Raw genomic sequence first — 18,957 nt, forward strand, 5'->3', positions numbered from 1 at the left:
AGAGTGTATAAGAGCTTTTGAACCTGAATATTTACTCTAAAGTCCAAAATCAGTCCCGCTGGCTAAAATGTAGCAAGGTTGACACCCAGTGGTTTGATCCGAACATTACAGCTGTAAACCCGCAATCTCCGCCTTATTCAAATACAATATTTGTTCAAATACAGGTCAGAGGCAAACACTTAAGTTTGCTATTCCCAGTGTGGATGGTGTTCAACAGTTGGGTAAATCCGTAATAGGCAGTGAGATTGGAAACTAATTAAAAAATTATGAGGAAATTACGAGTTTCTGTGCCAGATGTGAGAGCTGATTACTTTGTCTTAATTTCCTAAAAGGTGCACCAGCTCAGTGTGATAAAGATCATTAATTTGACTGCATTAAGAGGCGGCTGGCGAGCACGTTTAAAATAGACTATGAGCAAATTGTAAACCGTGATGGCGTCCATTTATGCTGCCCCTTTCTTTTATATTTTTCCCTCAGTTGAAATGACTGAACTGCATTTAATCTGGATGCATTTCATCAAAAATGATGCTCAAAATGTTTGTTTGTTTTAAATATGGATAGGGATTATAGTTCAGATTGGATGAAAGAAATTTTCCACTATCGCATAATGTCAGTGGTTTTAGGAGCAGATGGGTCTGGACCAGACCATGGCTAATACAACAGATGACAGACGGTGGTCTCTGGAACCAGTCTCTCACATATGACAGCCTCACTTACTGGTTTGATCTGGTCTTTCCAGTCCTCTTCCATCTCTATCCATTTGTATAAATATCATTTTTATCAGCCACAACTACAGCCAAATTATCACAAAAATCACCCAATGCTGTTAAGAATTACAAATAGATTGCACAATTGCATTGAGGCAACATTACTTCCTCACACACTGCAAATAGTTGCTCCATCATGGATAATGACATGTCATAAGAATACTAGCAAAGGGAAGTTTAGTTAACATGATTAGAAAGGTCAAAAAGTCAAAAAGGCTGCTACTCATAAGCAACAACCCTTTACATTACTCTCAAAGTAATAACTACAGTGTTCCTTGGTTTTTAACAAGCTGTTTACATATAAAAGACAGGAGGTTATATCAGCCTACAGCCCATATTCATTGATTATTATGTTTTAATTATACTGGCTACTCCGTTTGTTTCCGGAGTGTGTTCAGAAATTAATTTCGAACTACCGTAATTATTATTAATAATAATAAAAACAAATGCATATTTCAGGTACAAAGTTGCAGGACTGTTTGCTTGCAGTAACTGAAAGTAAACTGCACTCTTTGCAGTGTGGCTGTAACTAGACTACCGCCTCACACGCCAGGAGGGTGAACCGCCGGAAACAACCTACCCTGCCTTCTCCGTGCGTGAACCTTACGTGATTGACGGATCAGCCGGACCAATCGCACGCCTACTTCCCCTTTCCCGCGCTCCAATCACTTGCCCAGGACGAGTACACAGAAAATTTTACGGCGCAGTCACGGTAGGTTGAGCCGACTGAGGTCCATAGAAATTTGACAGCTTCACAGGTGAGACAACCGTCCAGAGGCTGTTTCACTTTAGCTTCCAGGTTTTTTTTTTCTCTCGGAACTCTATTCACTGTGAGCCTGGGGTTGCCACAGTCAAAAAACAACCATTCGAAGTCTAATCATTCCGGCAGCATGAGCAAAAAGAAAAAGGACTGGAAGACTGAAAAAGGTAAGGCTTGTTTTGGAAAGGGGGGGAGGTGGAATGAGGCTATCATCATCTCCATGGCAGACGGCGTGAATCTTTACCACGCCAGAAGACTGACAGACACTCTTTCCGTCTTGTCCGTGTGCTGCAGTAGTAGCCTACTTGTTTCCTAGACTGCTTGATAATCCCACAGGGCGGACTGTACAGATGTTGTAATGATGTTCCGCCTCCTGTTTGTGCCGCCGTAATGTGTGTTTGACATTCGCAACAACGCTGCCGACACAGTGCTTGCTTATTAGCTTACATTTAAGGTGCTCACAGATCTTTCTCGAGTCTTCACGTACCTGTCAGAGTACCCCACCACCCCCAACTAACAGTTCCCGTCTCCCACCTGTATGATGCAGCAGCAGCAGCAGTTCGCTGAGTTGCAAACAGCATTCTCTGCAACTGAATGCCCTTGTAGGTATACAGCTCTCTTAGGAATTAGCGTGCATTAATATAAACCGTGCACTTATTCTTAAAGCCGACCACAGTTTGAAGCATACAACGATAGCAGGTTATTGTGAAACTTTTCTCTTTGACATACAGGACAGACCTGTTGTCTGACAGAGGCAGAGGCAGTAAGGGAGACTTCAGCACTTTGTGAAGTTTACTTGTGAGTTGTAGCTTTGTAACTCACAGCAGAGCTTTTTCGGGGTAAACTTCTTTCTTTTGGCTTAGCAGCTGTGGTTAGTGTGGCAGTCACTGGTTGCATTGCGTTTCTGCCACCTTAAAAACGAGCAAACAGCAACTAGACTGCAGCCACAATTATGCATGTCGATTGCACATGTATTTTCCCTGCTATGACATGCTTATAGAGAGAAGCAGTGCTACATAATGTCACATTGGGGGCAAATTTCCTTATCTGATCTAGCTCATTCAGTAAATGAAACGATGTTTTTGTTTTTTGTTTTGCATTATTTTGGTTGTCAATTTGAATTATGCATTTGTTTTATGGTTCAGTCTGTGTCTAAAGGATGTTTCTATAAATGCTTCCAGTTTGAGCAGGAAGCACCACAGAATGAATATCAATGTAAGTACTATTGTTAATCTACGTCAAATCCCTTTAATAGGAGATCATGGTAAGTCAAAACATGAAAGAAAGAAAAACCCTTTAAACTTAAGGATATTAACATTCTTATTTCTTAAAATGCTCCTTGACTTGGGCGAGTCTCTAGGCTTTGGGAAATCGCGCTATGTAATAACACCAAAGATGAAATAATTTCCCTCATTTTGACACTTTTAGTTTCTCTGGAAAGATCAGCCTTATTTCTGAAGCGGTTGAAAATCTGATTTGCCACATTTACCAGAATTCTGACTGTAGTAAAACTAGGAAGATTTATGAAAAAGAATGAACAACATATAGAAACATAACCGAGAATATTCATGAATAAAAAGACAGCATATGCTGTTCAGGCTGCAGGTACTTGGATAATGCCAGTTTTTGTAGTTTTGCCTCTGTACGCCACGACACTGGAATTTAAATCAAACAGTCAATATGAATTTAAAATTCACACTTTGAACTTTAATTCAAGGGGCTTTGCATAATTTTTTGCATTAACTATTGAGGAAATACTGTTTCCAATGGCTCAAAAGTAATTGGACAACTGGCTGACAAAATGTTTCATGGTTAGATGAAGTCAGTTTGCTTATTATTCCAGATAAAAGATCTGGAGATTATTCCAAATGCTGAACTTGAATATGGTAACTTTTCACTGGAACTCTAAATGTGATGTCCAAAGTGATGTCAGCGGGAGTGAGGGAGGCCATCATTAGGCTGAAAACCCAAAAAATAAACCTATCAGAGAGACAGTAAAAACTTTTTGAGTGGCCAGATCAATCAAAAAGAATGAAAACACTAGCTCAGCCATACCAAAAGGTCTGCGAGACCACAGAAGACTAAGTAGATGAATTCTTCTCTTAGTTAAGAAAAACGCTTCACAGCATCTAGCAAAAACACTTTCAAGGAGGTTGGTGTATCATTACCATTGGTTACACTCATGAAGAGTTTGGCAGCAAATATCTAAAAGAGCCTGCACAGCTCTGATTGATTGGAAGAGAAAAGTCTGGAGAATGAAAGGATCTGCTCCAAATGCATAACCCTAACCCTGATCCAAAGCATAAAACATTATCCATTGAACATAAACGAGGCAATGTTATGTCACGGGCATGTGTGGTTGCCATTTGCCTAATGGGCCTAGTGTTGATGATGTGACGGCTGATAGAAACAGAGGGATGAATTCTGAAGCGTAGTGGGCTATACTCTCCGCTTAGGTTCAGCTAAATGCCGCAGGGCTGATCAGACAGCACTTCAGTGTGCAAAATGAACCAAAGCATACTGAAAAAGCCATGGAAGAGCTTTTCAAGGCAAATATTCTACAACTGCCAAGCCAGTCACCTGGTCTCAACTCAGTAGAGCAAGCTTTTCAGTTAGTGAAGCGCAAGGAAGGAAACACAGTATCTAGTTATGGTGATTGTCTTGAAGTATTTAAACCAGTCATTATATTTCAAATTATGTCAGTTTGTCCCATCAGTTTTGAACCTCTGAAAATGAGGCCATATGCATAAAAATGAAATATGTTAAAGGTTTTTTGTTAAACACCTTCAACAAAGTTGAAAGTTTTCAATCACACCTTTTAAAACCACTGGAGGCAAAATTAGAGAAATTGCCCAAAACTCATTGATCTACCGTACTTCCCGGACTACAAAGCGCACCTGAATATTAGCCGCACAAGCTAAAATCAGGGGAAAATCCTGTTTTGTACATACATTAGCTGCACCTGACTAAAAGCCGCAGGTGTTTCAATGTTGACTTATCATATGTAAGAGAATATGCACAAAGCGAATTGTCAGGAAAGAGATGGCTGTTTGGAGACACACCCCTTTTATTAATATTTTGAAAAACAAGTTAAGGGTACATATTACGAAACATGTGCTGTGCTTCATAAATGAGTAACAAATGTAGTACATAACAATAACCTACAGCACACCAGAAAAATAGATTCGGCTCAGGTGCAGTGACATGGCTTTAACAAGAAGAAAAGTCAGTCATTCACCACCATCTTCCTGCGCACTAAAACCACCAAAGTCCTCTTCTCCAGTGTCGGATACGAACAGGCTCAGGATGGCTTCGTCATCCACTCTCAGCTCCTTTCCTTCGTTGTCACTTTCAAAACCAAAGAAATCCTCGTTGTCAGTGTCAGAGTCGAACACCCTCAGAAGGGCCGTGGTGGTGTCCTCCTCTCCATCATGCAGCAGTCCAGCCCTTCGAAATCCGTTGGTGATCATGGATGTTTTCACACTTTTCCACGCTGTCAGATTCCACCGGTGGAGTTGAGCATAACTTGCTTTTTGCAAGTTTATCGCCGCTCGTCATCCACGCCTCCCGCTGAACGCGTAGCGCTACTTTGAAGTTTGTTTTTCACTCTACTTGTGTGGCACTATGTTGCCTGGCGGATGGACATGTGACCACCACTCTTGAACCCCGATACTGTGTGTCTGATCACATGCCCTTCTGCCAGGCAACGTAGTGCCGTACAACAGCGGAACAAACAAAACAAATCGTCTTACGATATGACAAAAATCATGGAAAATCCATAGAAAAGCCGCACCTGACTAAAAGCTGCAGGGTTCAAAGCTTGTGCAAAAAGTAGCGGCTTTTAGCCCGACAATTACGGTACTTGTGATATATGTTATATGTGTGCAGCACAGGTGACTTGCCCTTTCAGCCAGGAGTTTAGAAAACTATTCAGGCCGTTTGATTGATATGATACTATGTGAAATAATCTCATGACCTCTAACCCAATCTTTGGGATTCTGCAAAGGACAGCAACAAAGTGCTTCACTGTAGTCCAGAGAGCCTTTCTGTGTTCAACTCCAGAACTGCCTTTTTATTCATCCATGTAGAATAATAGCTATTTTAGGAGTGACAGCAGTGGGCAAGAGGGAGAGAGAATACATCAGGGATACAACAGATATCCCCTATTGCTGCAAGGCCTTCAATGTAAGCCTGACCTCCTGTGATATTCTGTGTAACGATGATCCAAAGAAGCTTACATTTCTGACCAGAACATAGTCATCTCTTTTTCCCTGAATATGTAGGCTTTTATTTGTGCAACAGTCTCATAACCCATAGTGCCATTTAAAAAGAAACAATACAAGGTTGATATGACATGCATTTTATTTGATCTGTTACAGAGGTGATTTCAAAGTACACAGTGTAAACTAGGCTACTTATCTGGCAATGATTTCACAGTAGCACATAATTAGGATGATTTGCTTTTGCTTTTGCACAACAGCTCAATGCTGTCAACCAGTAGCAAGCAAAGGCTCTGTTGCAGTCAGAGCAGAAAAGCAGCAGAAGTTATTTGATATTAGACAATTATAATGTAGGTTGTTTTAAAAACAAACACATAAGCAGCACAAAGCACTGAGATTTCCTGTACATTGATTAGATAGCGCCTAGTATGAGTTTAAATGTAGTGAGATTTTAAGAAGTAAGTTCTTTGAAATAGTTTCTTGACAGACAAAGGGCAGGACAGTGTAGATATAGTTAGTATTTATTGATGGGTTCTGTATTTCACTCACTGGCTGCAAAGGATTTTCATTCAGGTATTAAAAACAATCCTTCTGCTTAAAATGATGTTAGTTGGTCCAGTTAATTTTGAGTCTCTAAAAATGGGGGGATTGTGTAAAAAAACTGTTGTATTTCCTAAAGATTTAATGCAAAAAAATTGTGTTAAACCCTTCATATTAAAGCTGAAATCTGAACTTTGATCACATTTTGCTTGCCTGATTTAAAACGTATAATTTAATTTAAACTTTATAGATAACTGGAAAACTTCTGGTCTTATTAGAAGAGGTGACTTCATCTCACTTTGGATGGAGCAGGTTGCAATTCTAGAAATCTAAATTGTATAAATTTCCTGTGAGACCAACAAAGAACAAACCAAAAATCAGCAAAAAATAATGTAAATATAAAAATTCACAAAAAAATCATTAATATAACTCTCTCGACCACATCAAGGAGTAAATTAATTAAATGTAGACTGTTGAACATTAAGCTTTTCTCTTCTAAATCTCTGTTAGTAAATGATTTATTAATTAATTGATCAACATTATTGATTTATTTCCCCTACAGAAGCCCGGATGCAGCAGGATAAATATGTTAGTTTAAATTAATCAGCACGCTTAAGTCATACTAACTGTCAGAAGCACAGGCTGAGGAGGAGGAGCAATCTTTCACGCTAGCTTAGTTTAATCAAGCAGCTGATAAGCCAAAGTGCAAAGATCTAGAAAAGTTCTAATTCATTTGAAAGTGAAAAACACAAAAAAACTGTTTTCCTTTTTGTTTCTTGCTCTTTTTCAGAGTTTCTATTGATTTCATTAATGTATTTTCTTTACAAAGAAAATGATAACCATTACAGGAAAAAGATATTCCGAGTTGACCCACAGAGCTAACATGAAGAAAAGCAACTTTAATAAATGCTGATATATATTTAGGCTCTTTCTCTCATATTGATCTTTAAAGTTTAACTTCATGTGTTTACTAGCTCCAAACCATCAACAGTCTTGCAGGAATAGGGTCGATTAGACTCAGTTCCTACAAGACTATTGATGGGTCTAATGTACCCCATTCCAACAACACTGTTCAAAGAAGTTTAACCATTGTTTTTTTAATACGATCAATTTATCTTTATTAACAGGCTACATATCACAGGCTTTTAAGGTGGTTGTAATTAAACCACATGAGTTGCTACTTGGCTCAGGCAGGATTTATACCTTTCATTTTATTTTGAAAAATTCTTGAATGAGTAGTTGTAAAACAGGTTGTTGATCCCCTGCAGAGGAATGGTTTGTTTGAACTTGCAGCCACTGTTGGTATAAAGAAAATGAGTTGCAGTTGTTTGAGTCGTATCTATCTGACAGACTCCATATTGTTTATGTAAATCATTTTGCTTTGTAGATGATCTCCAGCTTTATTTATCAATATAGCCAGATGAGATTTATTACTATGAGACTGATCTGTTGTACTTGATTATTATCAGGTCACTCTAAAAACACTCTGAAAAGTTGCTCCAGAACACTGCATTAGAGTACTAACAGGGGCGATAAAGAGACACCGTATTTCTCCCTCTTGCACTGAACATTTTTTCCATTTTTAGTTCCTTTTACTTTCACTTTCTTTTCTCCCTCTACTCCTTGCTTCCTCCCCTCACCGCTAACGGGTCACAGCAGAAGGCTAGCCCTCTTTGAGCCTGCTTCTGCCAGAGGTTTCTTCCTTACCACTATCACTATGAAGTGCTTGCTCACAGAGGACTGTCTGATTTTTCGGGTTTTCTCTAGAAGATCATCGGGTTCTGGGGCAATATATTAAGTTCAGTTCAATTGAAAGTTCACTGTGGTTGAGTACAGAGGCAAAATTACAAAAATTGTTTAACTTTTCAAATATTTATACACCTTGACTGTATTTTCAATGACCTGTAAGTCGTATAGGAGTTTGTGCAGAGAAAAAGCAACACAGAGCTTTGAACAGGGAGGACTAAAAGCTTGGATTCATGCACGAAGCCTGCACTAAAATAATGCTTGTCTGACAGGCGTGTGGTGTCCACAGCTGCCAGTTTAAAGCCATAAGCGATGGCTAAACAACCTCCATCACAATGCTACTGATGAAGGGTCTGTCTCACGACAGGTCCAACTAACTTGTGGAGGGGAAGTTCCACATTCGCATCAAGGCCTGAAACTATTACTGATATGGGTGGGGGCCTTCAGTAAAGCAAGAGCACTTTTCTATGACTTTGGTTAAGAGAAGAAAAAAAACTATATTAAGTTAAAGTGAAGGAAGGATGTTTGTGATTTTTAACATAAATCAGTACAGCACCTATTTGTGCAAGGACTACATTTTTGGCCTGTTTTTATCAGTTTTTTTTTTTAGTAAAACTGTTTTTATTTTCTGTCACGTGTATGCAACTTGTCTTCACAGAGAGACTGCTCCATCTAAGTTTGGATGACAGGCGCAAGGAGTATCGTCGTCAAGATTTCATTTCTCTGGACAAGATACTAACCTGGAGAGAGAAAAACAGATGTAAGTGAGGGAGTGTGCCATTTGGGATGCTGAAGTGTTTGAAGTGTTTCTAAGTGTGTGGTCGTACACATTGTGGTAATTCTTACAGGTCAATCAGAAACCAGGAGTGCTGTTTGTCAGAAAAGCTGCGCCAGCATAAGTACAATTAATTTAAGCTAAAAATTTAAGCTGAACAGATGTATTTTCATAATTTCACTTATCTAAAATATATGTATTATCTATCTTTTTTATTTGTTGCCCATTTCAAAACCTAAATGAGAAACTGGTGTTGGATTATATAGCTGTAACAAAATTAACCCTAGACAATGGCTGTGCTACATGAACATTAATCAATTGAAAGAGACATTTGTAAACAACAGTATGTTACTTAGTCTTTTATCTCAAACTGTGGACTACTGCTCTTTATTGATAGCTGAAACTTTGGTGCTCTGTCACTTGCTCAACAGAGCAGAGGCAGAAAGACAACGTTGTGCAAGAACTTGTTGCAAAATAGTGATGTCACAGACCCCTTTCCTTTAAAAAAAATTGTTGCTAAAAGGGTGTGAATGGTTTCTTAATCTGGCCAAAAAGGTAAAGTGAAATGGTGGGGTTACAGCTGTGAGTAAGAAGGATGCCAAAATGGAAATGCATTGTAGCACACCTTTATTGCTTCCATAGCAATTGAGAGAGTAAGGATCAGCCAGCGACTGCTAATCAAATGCAGTTTAGTGGGTGATCATCACATGTTTAGACAGCTCTATAAAAACAGAAGTTTTGGCTTAATTCCCTGTTCTTAGCTGACAGAAGTGGCAACTGGTGTGGTCTTCTGCTGCTGCTTAAAAATTTAAAGTGTTGCGTTGTCAAAGATACTTATCTGCATGCCTTAATTACTACAATTGGTCATTTAAGGTCATTTACCTTCTGGACTGATTTTCTTTGTAAGATTCTGTTCAGAGTCTTTCCCATCCTGATGCTCAGTTTTAACTTTAGCAGGTTGTCTCAACCATCTCTACATGCAGAATTCTATCTAGTTTCTGAGTGGCTAATAAGATAGTTACATTAACAAACAGTTAAACAGGTATACCTAAAAAATTGTCCAGTGAAGTGTATTTTCCTATATTCAGTTACTTGGACAGGAATTGTATTGATTTAAAGTTGGAATTAGTGTATTTAATTAACATTACAATTCACAAAACATATCAAAATATGATGTAAAATAGAGATGCAAGTGAAAGATTATGAGAAATATTTTTTTAATTGTGAAACAGCGTGATTACCCTGTAATAGTGTCAGAAATAATAAGCAGAACTCATTTAGATTCAGAAAGCTGAATTATATTTTCTTAACGTATGAAGCTACCTTTAAATGGCACATTTAAAAAAATAAGCCATTTGTTATGTAAAAAAAAAAGTCATTTTAAAGTTGAAGATAAGAGTTAATGGAAGGCTTAATATGTTAATATTATAAATCGACCTGTCATTCAGTATGTGACTGTGTATGCTGTATGTGAAGCAAGAAGCAAAACTCATTGCTAATAAAAACCAACACAGGCTTTTAAATTGATTATGACAAAAAACTCTGCATCAAAGAAAGCTGTTGATTTTTACTATTAATAGACACTGTGGAATGGTTATAAGTGAACTTGTCTTGCTTGTCCACTGTACTTAACTGGTTCACAACAAAAATCAATACTACACACTGCATCACACAAGTATTTTTAGACAGCTTCTACAAATAGAATAAAAATGTGAGTATTGATGTATAGGACACTGGAATCATTGACAAAGTGATCCTTACAGTCTTTGTTTTCTTATTTCAGGTGATGACCAAGAAGATGGGAAGGAGGTGACAGGCGGAGGAGGGCTGAGTGATAAAGTATCTCTTTACAAAGGAGATATTACTGTCTTGGAGGTGGATGCCATAGTCAATGCTGGTAGGCACTCTGTTCTCTGACCTTTTAGAACAGGTGGATGGTGTTTGATGCCTGAAGGCTGTTAAGTTGTCCTTGGCTGCCCTCTGCTGTTAAGACTTGGGAAATACTGGTTGTTATGGCATTACACAGTGGTCAGCATGACTGAGACAAATGTTAAAGTACACATCTGCTCTCGCTGATCTGACTGTCCGAAAGTTAAAATACAGTGCTGTTTAGACTATAATTGCAGCTCATGGCCTTTCTCGTGAAAGTGACAGACAAGGGTTCACGACCAGCTGCTTTTGGTGAGGTTTATCTGGTTTGTCAGTGATGCGACACAGATCTGTCAGTGATTATTCAGTGCTGCTGTTGGGGGAAACAACATAAACATCTTTCAAAGTGAGTGAAAAACCAGGATGAAGAAAGGTTAGCAGAAGTGTGTGTTTTTTCTCATTATTGCATCACTGTTATATAATATTCTGCATTCTGTTCACAACCTACACACAGAGTTATAAGTGTGGAAGAATTGCTTTACCTGTTGCTACAGCTGATCCAGAGGAGAATGTTTCAGCTTAAAGTTGTGGTACCTCAATAACTGTGCAGGAGCAGAATATTAATATAGTATATATTGGATTTCTGTTGTTTCACAACTTTTCTTTTCTCACAAAGTGTTTGCAAATACATTCATATTCTCATTAGAGTCTACTAGGCAGTGTTCACCTTGTGTGAAATTAGTCCCCTATAATTTATGCAAGATTAATAGATGTGAAAAACAGACTGCTCCATCGGATGAGGCTAATGAACTTAATGTATTATGTAAAAAGCCATGCTGATGAGGTTGGCATGGTGTCAGCATTATGTAAAAAGAGTACAACTGACATGAACCTTAATCTCATGGCTGTTGTGTCTGTTCATCAGCATGTTGACCTACAATGTATCACATGCATTATTATAGAGGTCAAATAGATTCTTCCACTAGTTTTATTGTTGCATGTTATTTACTTTGGTGTTGTGACAGAATCAACTAATTTTGATACAATATATGAAAAATATTAATATTCAACACTATGTTTGATACTATTGTGAGGAAAATGACCACAACATTAAAGTTTGTTACTTTGAACTTTTACTAAAAGATAAAAACAATGATTATTCTTTTACATTAATGAAAGCTTATTGAGGTACTTATCTGTACAACTAGTATCTCTGTTCTGTATACATACTTTGATATAGATAATCAATTGTTGCACTCAAAAATGATTCCTTGTCCTCATGAACATGCCACAATAACGTTGCATAAAATGCCGCCAAAATATTAAAAAAATAAAGGTGCGTTTGTTTAAATTATTAATCATTAAGGATGTTTCATTTGAACAGATGCCATTAAATTTAACATGTAAAACAAAAAACATGTAAAATTGACATGTAAACAAATTATTTAAAATCTGCATTTTTGCATACATATTTTTTGAGTATAATGCTATAAACATACTGTATATCACATACTCGTATGAAAGTCAGGAAACTTCTCTTTGCAATTTTACCTAATTTTACTGTTTAAATTTGTTACATGTAAGTCTGTGGCCTCAAAATGAAGTATTTAGGTTATGGATAAAATGAGCAGTGCTTTGTGGCTGGATGCTTAGGGCACACGAGAAGAGAAAATAAGGTTCAGGATGCAACGTTGCAGGTTTTTGTTTTACACTGTTTAATGCTATTGCAGCAGAGGAAGGTTGTTTACTTCATCAGCTAATGCAGCCAGACATCCAGGCTGTGATTGAGCAACATGCTGGCTAGGAGGCAATTGATTCTGGTTAGCAGGCTGTCAGAGGTGCTCGAAAGGTCAAATGAATTGCTGAAGCCTTTTATAATTTTTTAGGTCTCAGCATTTGGACCTCTGTACCTCCATTCATACTGTCAAGCCACTCGTCTTTGTACAGGTGGTAGCACTGATAAGAACACAGTGATGGACTTTACTGTCCAGTTTTGTTTATAGTGTGGGGCAGTTTTGCACAGTAGTTTGTTATGAATGGGAATTTTAATGTAAATGGAAAGTTCCAGTGCCAATGTTTTTGTCACTGGTAACAAAACATTTTACAGGATGACATTGTGCTATATAAATATTGCTGGCAAACGATTTAGTTGATTAGGCTGCACATGCTCTTGGTCGTGTGGATCTTGCCCAAATTTTTTGTGACTAACACAGTTCTGAGCAGGCATTGTGGATGTTGAGCAACATGCACTGATAAGATCTTTTGGATAGCTTGTTCAACTTCTTGCCTTTCATCTATTCAATGGTTCCAATCTCTGGCCTGCAGTACTTCCATTTTCTCATGCTGTTTTTCACTTGGGCTTGGCACCAGCAGACTGCTGTGTGTGAATTGTGGGAGTTTTTGAAAGTATTACTCACAAGCTTAATAAACAGTCCGAATGACTTTTTCTCACTACGGTCCAACGTGATTTATAAATTGAGATATTACGAGTGCAAATTGTAGGTATATGTGGAGGTTGGTGTGAAGGAATACATCTTTGTGACCCCATATTTATTTAGGCTACTAATTATGTCCTTTGGTTCATTTATTTGGCAGTTTAATATCCTGTTGTGCTGGGCTGTGATGTGATATGGAAGACACAGCTCATTATTTATTATGGCATACCTTAACTATTACTTTAAAACTGCATTAGCAATGTGTTCTCCAGGTTTGGCTCATTGGAATCACCAGTGGCAAAATTCTTGCGGTTCATTGCAGCGATCAGCTTGTTAAAGCTGACACATTTGTTTTAATTATGTTCCATTTTCATCCATTTCTTAGGGAAAAGACTTTACAACAAGATTTTGTCTCGACAGCAGCAGTATGCGGCTTATAAAATAAGAAATGTCCAGCTTGCCGTTACCTGTTATGGCTTCTGCCTATAGCTTTAAGAGGGTGTCAAGTTGCTTTATGTGCTCCATTAAAATTTAATTATTGGGCTCATTGAGTTTTTAATTCTTCTCTAATTCTGTTTAGCTGGAGGTTGCACAGGAGGCGCTTAAACTGTCACCCGTGTGCGAACCTGTGGGAGGTGGTGTCAGTTAAGTGCAGGGTTAGAGGGCAGAGCGGCTATAACATGACACGGTGAGTCAGGCTGCAGCATCTTGTCCCAGCAGATGTTGAGACTTAGCCCAGAGTATAGAATGACCCTGCTGTAAAAGTGATGTTAGACCACACTCATGCTTCTTGCAGTCCTCTCGGAAAACATAATGAAAATGATAGGAATGGGTACAGATGCAGACATACCAGTTAAAAATAAAAATCACACAGTTTTCTAAAATAAAGTGAAACAGATGAAAGTATTTAGAGTCAGGCATCCTCTATTTAACTGAGGAAGACCTTTACTCTGTTTCTCCCTATATATTGAAATGATCACAAGTATCAAATGTTTTGATATAATTTGATCGTTCCCATAGATCTCAATCAAGGCTGAAGGTTTAGTCACTGTTCCTAATGAGCCATTTAGGCAGTCTCTGTGACGGGAAGCACCTTGTGCTTTCGAACATCGGTCGTTTTTTATTGCCTTTTAAATAAAAAGTTAGATCAATTGGGCATGCTCAGTAGTGCCACAAAGCATGATTGGATATAATTACGTCACTGTACCATGCAGTCCTCCTGTCTGGATGATATCATCGATGTTGCTTCACTTTCTGTTAGAGTTTTTCATGTTCTTATCCCAGGATGCTTTGTTAGTCCTCTAGTTTTATGCTGCCCTGATTCAAAGCACTTTGTGCCTGACTCTGGAAACCAACTGCATCACATAACTGGGCCTCCTCCGTGTATTTCATTGGGATTTTTTTGTTCATAATGTTTCTCTTTCTTCTTGTGTGAACATTTCTTTCATCTGCCCACAGCTGTCCAAAGAACATATTTCCTAAGAAGTGTTGTGGCTTGACAACATGCATTTTAGCAAACCCTAGTCTGGTTTTATCTCTCTCTCTCTCGATATGTATATATATATATATATATATATATATATATATATATATATATATATATATATATATATATATATATATATATATATATATGTATGTATATGTATATATATATATATATATATATATATATATGTATGTATGTATATATATATATATATATATATATATATATATATATATATATATATATATATATATATATATATATATATATATATATATATATACATATATATATATATATATATATATATATATATATATATATGTATATATATATATATATATATATATATATATATATATACATATATATATGTATGTATATGTATATATATATATATATATATATATATATATATATATATATATATATATATATATATATGTATATGTATATAAAATACAATTTATTTGTATTTTTTTGCAAAGCAAAATGTGGTGTGACTGGAAGCCATACAATTTTTTTGTTGTCATCTTGTTTATGTGTGTTTTCAAGATTTATAACTAACAACTAGCAAAGCTCTTTAGACTTATTTTTGAATATGCTTGTATTTTCTTTCTTCCCAATCTCCTCAGACAACTCTTTAATCTTCTTTCTCTTGTTCATGTTGTTGTTGGTGCATGCAGTGAAACTAAGAGCACAGTGATTACTTTTCTCCTTTCAAAGAGGCTGAATGACTAATTATAAGATTGAAGACTCCTGTCAAAATAATTGAAGACAATACCCCGCTATGTCACTACAATGCAATTGCTTATCACTACGTCTAATGGTGATAAATAAGGTTTTTCCAATAATAGCATTCAGGCTATGTTTGAAGATCTTTTAAGACTAAAAATGAATTAAGTTCTTTCACTTGTTTTATTCTATGACAAACTGAAGGTTTGGAGGTAAACATGACAAAAGGGCGAGGGTGAGGATGGGGAGTTATGTCAGACGTGAACGGCACATTTGCTCGTGTATGACTGAGAGACACACATCCTACAATCTGGATTTGCTCAGATTTGGGCCCTGTACATTTCTAATCCTGTGTATTCCATTAGTATAAAGATTTGCTACCCAAATTTTTGTACTTAGTGCATTTTTCTTTTTTTTTTGTATAATAACTGTAGAATGATCTTTTGTTTTTTTTTAAAACATACCCAGCAATTTCTCTGATTGCTAATTCACTGACTACAGTAGACTGTGTAGACCATGGTTAAATTGATAGCAGGATGATCAATGGAAAGAGACAACTATCACAGTTAATCAAGCCTTGCTTCATAGAAAATTACAGGGTTCACTAAAAGTGGGTGTTAAATTTTATGTATATAATTTATTTTGGTTTTAAATGGCAAACACAAGAAAATATCGGCCTTCTTTTTTTTCCGCTCTTGTCTTTCTGGATGGAGTTCACACGAGTGTCACCGCCCTCTCAGTTCAGAATGAGATAGCGAAGATAGCAGTGCAAAGTAAAAAGGACCATTCTTATCATGATGACTGTGGTAATTATGCATATGGGGTTGACTCCTAATCCATTACCTGCTGTAAACCTTCCCATCTTTCTGTATTGGATCATTTTTTTACAGGAGCCAATTTAATGTGCATAGAAAATCGAGTTATGAATGCCATAAAAAACCTGAATGGTTTGAAATGAGTTCAAGAAATTCAATTGGCATTCAGTTGTATGGGGCCACTTGTACTGCAGTCATCACAGGTTTGATGAGAGCAGTGACCCTCGGAGGGCAGAATAGCATGATCCAGTAGAGATTGACTTTTATATATCTTTTTGATATGCCACCGCTTCAAACAGTGTTCGCCTATGGGATTTGCTTAGCACAAAGGCAGCGTTGTTTACTTTCACGGTCATTCATTCATAATCTGTGGTACAGAATCCTGCATGTCCTGGTGTGGTCAATAGTGAATAGAATACAATGTTGTTCTGTGGTGAGAGCAAAGTAATGTCTAGAGGTACAACACTTTCTTGTATAATGTTTTTTGAGCATATTGTGTGTGTGTGTGTGTGTGTGTGTGTGTGTTTTTCTTTTTTATCCTATATTTGAATTAAAATTTGGATAATCAGCAAATAAATGCATGAAAATGACAAATAGTAACATTTGCAAAATTTGAATCATCTGACATTATTGTCATGATAGGAAATTCAGCTGCCGCAGGCGAGGATATGTACGTTTGTATTTTAAAGAGTAAAGACAGTCGTGGTTCAGGCTTGTCTTTCCCCCATTTATTGAAAACCTCAGTAGCTGCAGCAGCACTGCAACAATGCGCAATAATGGTGTGTAATGTCCAGAGAATATTATGTCCTTCTCTGGGGCAGAAGCTTTAATGGAGACCACAGCCTTATTTATTGGGGAATGACTCTGAATGCTCTGATAATATTTTAGCCAACAAAGAAAGCGACTTTCCAGAATAAAATGGTGGCCTCTTTATTCTCTTGCTGAATTCTCAGTCTGTAGATAGACGATAAAATGACAGACATTTCACTGTTGCTCTTCCCAGCTAGGGTGCCTTTAAAGATCTGGTTGTAATATATGTCTACATATTCTTCTTTTCCGCTTCATGAACTCCTTCTTTTACTGCAACTAATATATTGCGGAGACTCAACATCACTTTTATCAAAGGGAGGATTTTTTCCCCTCTTATATCGAATAGTTTGTCCCAGCTTATAAACCAGTATGGATACCTGACTGTGGCATAACATGCCAAACACTGGTGTGAAATGTACTATTCACCTTTTACTTTAGCATTTTCCTGTGACTGATAAAGCCTGAGGTATCTGGTTTTGTTTCCTGCTGTTGATAGATCTTGTCAGCGTAGACTCTTCATTAGATTTGGTGTCAGGCCATGGATGTGCTGCACAGCACACTCAGCCCCTGGAGAGTCTTGCTCAATAGGCCTATCTGTCTCTCTGCAGATTCACACCCTGTGCCATAACCTCCCTGAGTGATGCAGCCATGCTCACAGCAATATGACTGCAATTGGAGGTCTCTCATTCTCTGTTTGTTGACGCACGCACATGCTTGTGCACACTCACAACCAAACACACATTTGCAGCCTGTCTTTAAGGCACTTCAGAGGCTTTTTGGCCTACATCTGTTTCCTAGGCACAAATCATAATGATAACTACTACTTGCCTGATTGAACCTCAACTTTATCTTGATGTAAATGTAATGATTTATGTTTAAGGACTAGATTTTAGACCCCAGAATGGAAGACATTCTCCACCATATGATTCTATAATGGTGCAAGTGCACACACACACATGCACAGTACATAGGAAACCATGGCAGAAGGGTGGTAACTTCTTGAACAAACTTGTGATTGTTGTGCTATCACACCAAGAATGAAAATCAATGCCTCTGGCTGAGAGAACTTGCTGCTCTGATGAACAGTGAAATGACTCTGGTGAGTGGGTTGCATCGGGCCCTGCACTAAAAGGTCCAGGTAATCGTATCACCTCTGAGTGAGGTACGGCACAAGGACAGGGTTTTCCCTCACGTCATAAATGTAAACGTAATGTCGTAAATGTGAACTGAGGCGACAAACCAGCTGACGAGCTTCCCCTTCTCCCGATTTCAGCTCGATTTCTCCCCTGCTAGCATCCAGCGATGATCCGTGCATCCCTTCTGTAGCAGTGTTTGCTCATCATCGCTGTTCACCTGATCTCTGTGTGCCAACCTGGCCAAATAGAAATCATTTTTCATGAGGTGTTGCTAATGGAAAGTAATCATGGGAATCTGTGCTGTCAGTGTGTGTCCATCTCCCACTTAGAGAAATGTCTGCAATTGCTTGGACCGCTAATGGTCTATGACCGTATTGAGCATTTGGGAGAATGAGCCTACCCTTTGTTCCCAGTCATACATTTTGTGACCCACCCACACTTGAAAACATAAAAGCCGCACATATCCGCACAAAGCGAAGACCGTGAAAGTGTGGATGGGATTTTTTGGAGACAGTTGCCAGTGCTCATGAGGAGACCTGTCATTCAGGTCAGGCCTACACTCATCTCCCCAGTGGAGAGGAAACTTCACTGAAAGTCATTGTAGGTCAGAAATGTTGCTTGCTTGTTGTTTGCTTTCTCGCCTTTCTTCCTAATCTGTCGTCTCTGTTCCTGGCTCTCATGAAACAAACCTCTCACAGTACCTTATGCCTTTTGCTGCACACATGCCAGATTTTGCCCACCAGGCCTAGGATTAATCGACAGGGGCTGATAGGACCATGAAAATTGAAGATCTTTGAAAAATAGTAATAACAGTAGAGGTCACTTACTGAGTACAGCAAGGCACTTATCTAGTAAAAAAA

The 18,957-nt window shown here is 37.9% G+C and overlaps 1 protein-coding gene across 1 annotated transcript in view; it reads left to right on the forward strand.

The window, feature by feature from the left end:
• The first annotated feature begins 1,467 nt into the window (after positions 1-1,467).
• macrod2 (mono-ADP ribosylhydrolase 2) overlaps positions 1,468-18,957 on the forward strand; it is a 421,359-nt gene continuing 403,869 nt past the window's right edge. The window contains exons 1-3 of the mRNA XM_086258668.1: positions 1,468-1,694; positions 8,692-8,793; positions 10,592-10,705. Coding sequence (XP_086114794.1) covers positions 1,658-1,694; positions 8,692-8,793; positions 10,592-10,705 — 253 coding nt within the window. The 5' untranslated portion in view covers positions 1,468-1,657. The remainder of the gene's footprint in view (positions 1,695-8,691; positions 8,794-10,591; positions 10,706-18,957) is intronic.

This window comes from Aulonocara sp. 'chitande type north' Nkhata Bay, linkage group LG13 (genome assembly GCF_057382095.1).
Source record: "Aulonocara sp. 'chitande type north' Nkhata Bay isolate Kocher_YH1m ecotype deep benthic linkage group LG13, A_spYH_male_GT1.1, whole genome shotgun sequence".
In the NCBI taxonomy this organism is placed as follows: Eukaryota; Metazoa; Chordata; class Actinopteri; order Cichliformes; family Cichlidae; genus Aulonocara; species Aulonocara sp. 'chitande type north' Nkhata Bay.